The sequence below is a fragment of the Cibotium barometz genome, chromosome 21 (assembly GCF_041138505.1).
Source record: "Cibotium barometz isolate CiBa-2024 chromosome 21, ASM4113850v1, whole genome shotgun sequence".
NCBI lineage: Eukaryota > Viridiplantae > Streptophyta > Polypodiopsida > Cyatheales > Cibotiaceae > Cibotium > Cibotium barometz.
In genome coordinates this window covers 29858034-29867656 of record NC_141066.1, presented here as the reverse complement: position 1 = coordinate 29867656, position 9623 = coordinate 29858034, and the positions used below count along the sequence as shown (strand labels likewise).

The window sequence follows — 9623 nt, the reverse complement described above, 5'->3', positions numbered from 1 at the left end:
TTGATGATATTATATAACTAGGCAATGTGCGATGTGTCATAATAACTAGGCAATGTGCGATGTTGAGGAGGCACTGCGCCTGGGGGAGTCGAAGCTAGGCTAGGTACTAGTTCTTATATAGAGAATCGAGATGCCAGTTTCGTTTATTGTGATGAGAGTTGCGCGTTAATGATGATCAAATTGACATCAGTGCAGGCGTTTATTGTGATGAGAGTTGCGAGTTAATTATCAAACTGACAGTGCAGGTGTCGTGCGGGATCGGATCTCCTCGGACGAAACAGTGAGGCACCGAGTTGTTGTTCAATTCAAGTTATCTCAAACAAAAAAAAACAAAGAATCGTACTGATTGATTAAGGACCGGAGGTAGTCCTGACCTCGGACGAAACCGTGAGGCAGCGAGTTGTTGTTCAATTCAAGTTATCTCAAACAAAAAACAAACAAAGAATCGTACTGATTGATTAAGGACCGGAGGTTGTGGGTTCAAGCCCTCCCTCTCCAAGGGGTGGCACGCATGGGTGTGGGTGGGTTTATGTTAAATTCGTGGCCCCAGCACGGGTGGTCACCTACCCGGTGACCGCCTTGGTCTAGACGATGGTGCAAAAGAGGTATAGACACATGTCCGTATATTTTTTGGATTCGAACCTGGGTCCTTGCCACGGAAGGCGAAGCATCTATCCACTGCACTGCGAGCACACACATGATATGCACACATGTCCATAATATCTTATGGACACATGTCTACAGATGGGCCCGTCATCAGCCACCACTGACCGGGTGATCGGGCCCGCAGGGTGCCACGTATCGTGGCTCCCCGAAATTTAACCTAACCCGTGGGTGTGTTGTGCTGTACTTTCTAATTCTAGCCAATTTAATATATATATATATATATATATATTGATTATAACGACTACATGGCAAGGGACTCGTGACCACCAGTTTTCCGTCTCCTGAACTTGGCACGGAGTCCGGACCTCTCCTACACCACATCCACTTTAACTCCTCAACCTATAAAATACCTATATGAGGATAGGGCCTACAATGTTACATCAACCTATAAAATACCTATATGAGGATAGGGCCTACAATGTTACATCAATCTCCTAGATTATGTAGTATGTCCATTGCCCACTTCAAATCCTTGACCCAAAAGAAAAGTGATCATCTTGTTTACAACTATTCGGTTGAGGAGTTGAAGCCTTGAAGAGACATTTTCAAGAGTCATGGACCATGGGAGTAGTTGATCCATAACCATGGATCAACTACTCCCATGGTCCATTCAACTCCTCAATTGGGAGTAGTTGATCCAATTGCTCCCATCGTCCATTCAACTCCTCAATAGAGTAGTTGTAAATGGTATGGGCGCAGTAGATCCATAACCATGGATCAACTACTCCCGTGGTCCGTGACTCTTGAAAATGTCTCTTCAAGGCTTCAACTCCTCAACCAAGTAGTTGTAAATGCTATGGTTACGGATCAACTAGTCCCATGGTGTGTGAGTCTTGAAAATGTCTCTTCAAGGCTTCAACTCCTCAACCGAGTAGTTGTAAATGCCCCTTCAAGGCTTTAAAGTTTAACTCCTCAACTGAGTCACCGATTACATGTAAATATGTGCTAGTTGTGGAGTAGTTGTCCTTCAAGGCTTTCACTCCCCAACCGAGTCATCAACCACATGTTCATATTTTGTCCACAGTCCAAGAGGCAGTGGTTTCTCAACCTACCATATGTTATGAATATGGTGTACTCAATCCTCTAAATGCTCCCCCCATTCAATTTTCAATTTTGAACATTGCAGATCTCTTCCGAATAGAACTTGACCTACAATAGATGTGTGTTGACAAGTGGCATACTCCTAGAGAAGTGTTTCAAAGAAAATTTTCCCTTCACATAGAAGGGTGAAAAAAGATGAACCCTACATATGAAGGGCCCTTTTTTAAAAAATATTTTCAATTTATATTTAATAAAATAGATATTTTTGGTGTACTCATAATTTAAAACAATCGTAATGTGCATTTAGTTAAATAGACAGAATTTGTGTAATTGGATGGTGTTAGACTTTTTTAACTTAAGAAAGCAACTTTGATGTTAGCCCATCTCTAAAAGCAAAAAGAAAAAGAAAAAAACCGGTATTGAGTATACTATAAATCCCTTCCCCCACTCGCCAGCCCTAGCCCCACTCACCTCCCTTTTCTCCGTTTTTGAAGGCTTTAACATCTCAACCAAGTGACAAACCACTTTTTAATATGGTGTGCAAGACATTTACTCCTCAACTAACCACATGTTATGTAATTGTTAATGTGGTGCTCAAGAGTCAATATACTATGTCCATACGCATCCGTACAGTGGCACACGATACACCTAGAACTTGAAGGTTGATGGGGGCCCTACGGATACGTCCTTCACTTTTTTTAAAAGAATTACACTTAAAAAAAACATAGAGTTCAAAAAAACAGTAGTATACTTCACAATAAATGGAGTATTATTAAAATTTTGGGGTTGTCTTTCAAATTGTAGGCTCGTGCATGGCTGAAATTCGACGCAAAATGGGACCTCTATGTAGTGTGCGCAAGAAAAAACATTTCACCCTCTTCCAAAAGTTCCAATTCTAAAACCTTTGAATCTACGATGAGATATTTTTTGGATTTCACGTGGAAAATGCACTATACATCTATACTCTGGTTTTTCACACTCTTCCTCGATGTCTATTGTTTTTACTAGTGTTGGCACGGAACTGCTTCTATGATGTTGTATGTGCCGGCCTTCTTCATGATGTTGTACGTGCTTGCCCTATATATATATATATATATATATATATATATATCTGAGCCAACAGCGCTGAGATGCAATAGATCACAAAACCATATTATAAGGCATCTGCTGCTCTGTACACACAGAGAAATGGGTGATGCAGAGGCTACTAAGGCGCACATACTCGTTATTGGGGGCGGGGTGAATGGTCTCACCACTGCCCTGCGGTTGCTTCAAGACGGGTTTTCAGTCACCATGATCGCCAAGGATTATTACGCCTCCGAGAACAAGCAGCGAATCTTCTCGCAGTTGGCAGTTCCTTTCTGGCACTACTGCCCAACAGCGGTCCTCTCTCGCGGGGGTGAGGCTTCCAACAAAATTTTTCCATCAATCGTCACCTTGATCCGAGCAGCTATGAATTTTTTTATTTTAAAAAAAGAGTTGTGCAGAGCCATACTTTGGAGTATTTCGACATCACTAATTTTTCATGTTTGGAGTATTTTGACATCACTAATTTTTCATGTTTGGATTCTGAACAAGGCTAGAATTTGAAGGTTACAGATACCCTTCCAAAGGGGTCAAAACCTTCCCAACAAGAAGGGTGAAAACAGGATTAGACTCAAGTTTTTGGATATTTTAGTTATATTATTCTCTTCCAATCTTTTCATAAAGAAAAAAGCAAGTTAAAACAAAGCCTTTCAAAAGGGAAAGAAAAAATATATAGGGGCGCCCTTCAAATTCTATTATAGAGGCTTGGGCTGTTGCCTGTTATGAGCATTCATTCTGTTGTCTTGTGTCATTGCCTACAATCTAGTTGATGTCTTTTTAACCTTGCCATCATGCATCTTTAATTTACATTTGAGCCATTTAATTTCGTTTTTAATGTGAGAGCCTAAGCTGTGTGGAGCTTTTGAAATGGGTACGGTATTCATAATTCATCTTCTACTACAAGTTGCCCATAGTAATTTACAATCATTTCACTTCTCCATTGGTGGATATATGGTTATGTTTAGTACTCACGCACTTAAGGACCCAATTTAATGATGGCATGATGGATGGAGTTGATCTTACATGACATTCGGTCAGAACACAGAATCAATGATTGCCATGCGGTGTAGTCATGGTCCCCCAGGGTCATCCGAGACCGTGACATATTGAGGATGAAGCTGCGCTAGTTATCAAGTAGTTGAGAAAATCCTAAGAGTTTGATTGGGAACAAGCTAAGTTAACCAACCTTGTGTTTTCATGGTGTACTGATAAATAGGCGATGACAAAGAAGAGAAGTGGCGGTTGGATGCTTACGATGAGTTCATGGAGCTGGCGAAAGACGGTTCCACACCAGGAGTGAGGATGTGCAAGGCCACATTTGTGGTAGAGGATAAGTACAGGGATCAGATCATTGAACTACAAAAGGAGTTCAAAAAGAAGAAGAACGAGGTAAAGAGAGTAACGATTGTGGATGATTGGTCGGAGGTAGCAGACGTAGAGATAAAGAAAGAGGAAATAATGAAGATGTGTAAATTCTCAGACCAAGAAAAGACAGTGGCGTATACCCTAAATGTCCCTGTGATCGACGCCGACCAATACCTATGCCATATAACAAACAGAGTGATTGACCATGCCAGGGCATCTGTTCTGCAGGTGCCCAAAGTGCCCACAGGTCCTCTTAAGGCGGACTGGTTATTAAGCAAATACCAAGCTGACGTTATCGTCGACTGTGATAGCGCAGACGCCCCCACAGATGACAAAGATGTCTCGCTAGTACGCCTTGCTCACTTAAGGTACATCAACCGCTTTCCTGCTCCCATTGGAATTGCTGCTCATCATCATCAGCCCCGGAAGTGGACCGAGATCCTCTGTGTTGTCAAGGAGAAGGAAACATTCTACGTAGCACCTCAGAACAGTAACATTCTGAGTGTGGGCATGATGATAAAAGAGATCATGACGCCCAGTGAAATTAAGGATGACATGGACGAGATCGACAAGGTGAGGCAGTAGAATAATAAGAACTTTCATGCCGACGTGCTTGTTAGATGGGTCGTTTGATTCATGCAGCAGGACATGATAGAGAAACGATGCATCTGGGAGGAGTGTGTCCCATGCTTGCAGAAGGCCTGCCTAGATTCTCTTTATCCTGTGGCGGTAGGGACTCGTCGACTGGAGAGGGCAGGACGTGGTGCTGAGCTGGTGAGCAAGGATCAACACAGACCGTTCATTATCCACAACAACTATATTGGTGCAGATGCATGCTTGAGTTGCTCTCCTCACGTATTGCCTCCAGCTGATCTATAAATCTTTCTTTTGTGTCACCTGCAATTTTTGATTTTCTTTTATACTACTGCTCTAGGCTTTTTTCTTGCTGCTGGTGCTGCAAAAGAAGTTTCAAATCTTGTGAACGAGATTCTTAAAAGCGAAGGTAGAAGAAGCTGACGACCTTTCTGAAAGATGATGGTATTACCCTAGGGCGGAAGAGTTGAGTGTACACACTTCCTCACTCTAGGACGAGTGTTTTTCCTTAAGAACATGTTGTCTAGTCTTGCTAACATTCATTTTTATTTTTTTTTTATTTTTTTTTGGCCTTGCAGACTATTATACCAAGAAACTCAAGGGGCTAAAAGATTCTTTTGAGGAATTGAACAACACTTGGGCTGATATATGCAAAAGGGACAAAAAGAACACTTTAAACAAATTGTTTAACAACGAACCTGACGATGAAGACCAAAAATCAAATGAACAGCAATCAACCGCAGCTCCGTAACATAACAATGCCCAAGAAAATTTATAACCTGGTTAAGTTATGGACAAGTCTTATATTAAAAATATATGTATGTAGCTCTTAATCCTTGCAGATACACATGTACATCTAGATGTATTAGATAGACCTTGTCTATGACCAATTTTTCACATAAGACTTAATTTTCTAAGTTTTGAAACTCATGCTTCATATGTATATATATATATATATATATGAGGGAATTTAACAAATAGCTGTTTAATCTAATCATATTAGAGACGGTTTTAAATTTGAAATTCAAACATATATGTTACTAGATAAATAACCAATTGTAGGTGAATATAGAAGTCAACAAATATAAGTATATAGGCTTACATGGGTTCTTATAGGATGATCCTCTCTCCTATCTTGAGGAAAATGTGTAAAATCCCTGATGGAAAATTGAAAAAAAAATCATACACAAACATTCTATTGATGTTGTGTATTCTTTCATGTTATGATTGCAAATGGTTATACATATATGTGTGTTTTATTGAAAATGAGTCCTGCATAGTGTGAGTTTCTTCTTGTGGATCCTCTATTGCTTCTTATCTCCCCTCTCTTGCTGCTTTCTGGTTGCATGCATGGATGACAAGCTCTCGTTTCTTCTTTTCTACCTTTATTACTTCTTCTCTTTCCTCTTTGATTGAAATTATCTTTCTTCTTCTTGGTTGCATGCACGGATGCCAAGCTCCAGTTCTTACTCGTTTTTCTCTCAAGGATCATGATATAGAATGGTGCAACTCAAGTATATTTAGGTTACGATGAATATGATGAGGGCCACACGTATTTACCAAACAATTGAAGGGTTTATTGATCATATGAGAGATCGATTTTTAAGCCTTCACCTATGATTGATGGTAGGAACCATGGAAAATAGGTTGCTACACATGAGTTGAGGTAAAAGAAGCTACCCACTAGATAATATTAAGTGGTAGGAGCCATGGGAAATAGGTTGCTACACATGAGTTGAGGTAAAAAAAGCTACCCACTAAGTATCTAGCCATATGAAAACATTATTGTGTATTATTGTGGAGAGAGAGAGAGAGAGAGAGAGAGAGAGAGAGAGAGAGAGAGAGAGTGTTTTATTAAATGAGAATGCTAACACAATTAAAAAAATACTAGGCCATGAAAAGAATTAAAAATTTAATACAAAAAAATATTAGATGTATGTCGATTTGCTCATCCTCATGAAAAAAAGCATTCGATTCTGACCTCAATCCTATGAACACCCTCGAGCTTTCACAATATTAATCTCAACCACACTTAGAATCACAATCAAAATCTATAATCTCTCCTCATACAGGATTTGACCTAATTACAAGCTCCAAATTTGAAATCCCCAATTCAAATGCTACTAATCTTAATTATGAGATATTTCCTAAAAATCTCTATTTTTTTATAAAGATTCATCATGAATTATGCTATTTTGAGTTCAACTGTGGAGCCCCTCGATCAAGATTTGTGTGCGCACTCTTCAATGCACGATGGCTATGGATGCCACCTGACAAGGGTCTCTAAGACCTCGTGGTCTATAGTACCTCTCCCCCCTCCCCTTTTTCAAGAACACTATATTCGTGAGTTTGGGAATTTCCCAACTCCCATTTTTTGAATACTAAAAAGGTGGGACCTGGATAACATGCCTATAAGTTTTTCAAAATGAAACCGGAATCTTATTCTAGGAATTGATTGTGGAAAAGTAGAGAATTAATTCAATCATAAAAACCATTGCTTGTAAGCTTCAACTAAATCAAATCAATTGAAAAATTAAACACTTAAACAAAAATACTTAGCTCCAAAAAGACCATATTGGGTGCAGTCTTTCCCCCTCTTGTACGTGGCCTCTCCCCACACAAGAGTATTTCTTTATTAGCTTTCTTTTTCACCAAAATTAGGCCATAGCTCCCAAAATATACAAGATGTGCTTTTTAGAGAGCACGGCACTCTTCTTTAACAAAAATAGAGTGTCAAATTGGGACTAGGGTAAAGCCATAGGCTTTAATAAATTCCACATAAATAAATGTATCTTTCCTAAAGTTCAAAATGGAAAAATCATTTGATAAAGTTACAAGCTACTATGCTTGCCAAAATGAAATGTGATGAACCAAGACATTTCTTCCAAAGTAAACTCTTCAATTCCCATAGTCTTCATCACCTGAAAATATAAGCCCAATTAATTATTAAATTAATCTCACAAATATTAAACAGGCACAAATCATCACCAACTCATGACTACCAGGCGTAAGTACCCTAGGAATCACACTGCCATACAAACCTAGCTGAAATAATCATAGGTGGCCTCAAACATACGTCATATACCGCACGTATTAATATTTATAGTGGTATCACCCACGATATTAACCTAGCCGGCATGACGCAAGAGTAATCTAGGCGTCCCCAAATTACTCAAGAGGGGATAAATAGTATTTTTCTAGAGGACTTAAAATATATTCTCATGATATCCCTCTTGCTTGAGTTTGCAATTGTCCTCAATTGCGGATTTGCTGGGTTTGAAAAGAATGAAGAATTTTAGGGTAAACTCGGAAAAATTTCTCAGGCATCCATTTAGCATCTTCTTATGGATGATTCTTAAAAGTCAAAAGATAGTTGAAGTATTGATTACCTGTCCTTGTTGTTGTTATCTCTTGGTCAATGATAGCATCAGAAACTAGTACTTCTTCCTCTCCTTCAATAAGAGGTGGTTCCTCATATGTTGGATGAGTAGGAAGTGTTCCTCGAAAAGGTTTCAAGAGATGGATATGAAAAGAATTGTGGATATTCCGATTAGATGGAAGCTCTAGTCTATAGGCCACATTATTAATCTTTTGAAGGATTTTAAATGGCCCATAATATCTAGGCGCTAGCTTCACTGCAGGGAATTTTTTCACACTCTTTAATCGACGTTTTTCAATTCTCAAAAGTACATAATCACCTTCTTGAAATGAAAAATCTTTACGTTTCCTATTTGCTTAAGATGTATACTTCTCTTGAGCTCTTGCAATACAATCACGCACTTCAGATAGAATGCGATCAAAGTCTCTAACATATTGGTCGGCTGCTTCAATCTTATGAGAGAGTCTAGTAGCCGGAATAGGCAATGCTCTTCCATAGATAATCTCAAATGGTGCTCGACCAGTAGCAGTATGAGGAGTATTATTATAAGAAAATTGGAGTAGGTGTATGTACTTATCCCATGCACTAGGTTGCTGGGAAACATAGGCTCTAAGCATATCTAAGATAGTGCCATTTGTAACTTCGGTCCAATCAGCCTATCACTTGGAATAACGATTTGGATATGGCCTTCAGACTTTTGAAAGATAAAGTCAAGGAAGCATCTATCTTAGCATTGCCTGATCCTAGTCGGCCTTATGTTCTTGAAACTGATGCCAGTGACTATGCTATCGGGGCTGCTTTATTTCAAGATGGTAGACCGGTTGCTTTTGAAAGTAAAAAGCTAGACGACACTCAATCTCGTTGGCCAACCCTTGAGAAGGAGCTTTATGCTGTGATTCATGCTCTCAAGGTTTGGAGACATTATTTATATGGCTCCAAGTTTGTGGTATTGACTGATCATCAGTCAATCAAGTATGTGTGTGATGCGGATGATTTGAGAGGCAGGAAAGCTCGTTGGGCAGAGTTAATGCAAGATTTTGATTTTGAGATCCGTTATCGGAAAGGGTCCATGAATAATATTGCAGATGCGCTTAGTCGGATTAGAGAGGTGAATACTTTGTCGTTCACCGGGATTTCTACTGACTTATTTCAGTCATTGAGAGGGCTTTGCAGGACTGATAGTTATTTTGGTCCATTTTGGCAAAAGATCCAGGACGGGAGCTCATTGATTGACCAAGACTCGGTGACTGAGCAGTCTACTATTCAGGCTGCAGGAGGTCAGTGGATGATTCGGAATGGTTTGCTATTCCGTAATGACAAAATTTGTGTACCACAGATCCCGGACATTAGGTCCAAGATTCTGAGGGAGTGTCACGACGCCCCTTCTGCTGGACACCCTGGGGTACACAGGACGCTATCTTTAGTGAAACACACTTTTTATTGGCCGAAAATGAAAGGGTATGTAGAAGATTATGTTCTCAAGTGTCAGATT

General features: G+C 39.6%; 1 protein-coding gene across 1 annotated transcript; it reads left to right on the top strand.

Moving 5' to 3' along the window:
- The first annotated feature begins 2882 nt into the window (after positions 1 to 2882).
- On the top strand, positions 2883 to 5503 carry LOC147627044 (uncharacterized). The gene is made up of 5 exons (XM_086815227.1): positions 2883 to 3106; positions 4010 to 4731; positions 4804 to 4981; positions 5093 to 5161; positions 5331 to 5503. Exons 1-5 carry the CDS (start codon positions 2896 to 2898, stop codon positions 5501 to 5503), a joined length of 1353 nt encoding a protein of 450 aa, XP_086671353.1. The 5' UTR covers positions 2883 to 2895.
- Positions 5504 to 9623: the final 4120 nt, after the last annotated feature.

Coding starts and splice junctions, on each gene's coding strand:
- LOC147627044 (XM_086815227.1), top strand. CDS start 2,896: ATGGGTGATGCAGAGGCTACTAAGGCGCACATACTCGTTATTGGGGGC. Junction 3,107..4,009: donor AGCGGTCCTCTCTCGCGGGG/GTGAGGCTTCCA, acceptor ACTGATAAATAG/GCGATGACAAAGAAGAGAAG. Junction 4,732..4,803: donor ACATGGACGAGATCGACAAG/GTGAGGCAGTAG, acceptor TTCATGCAGCAG/GACATGATAGAGAAACGATG.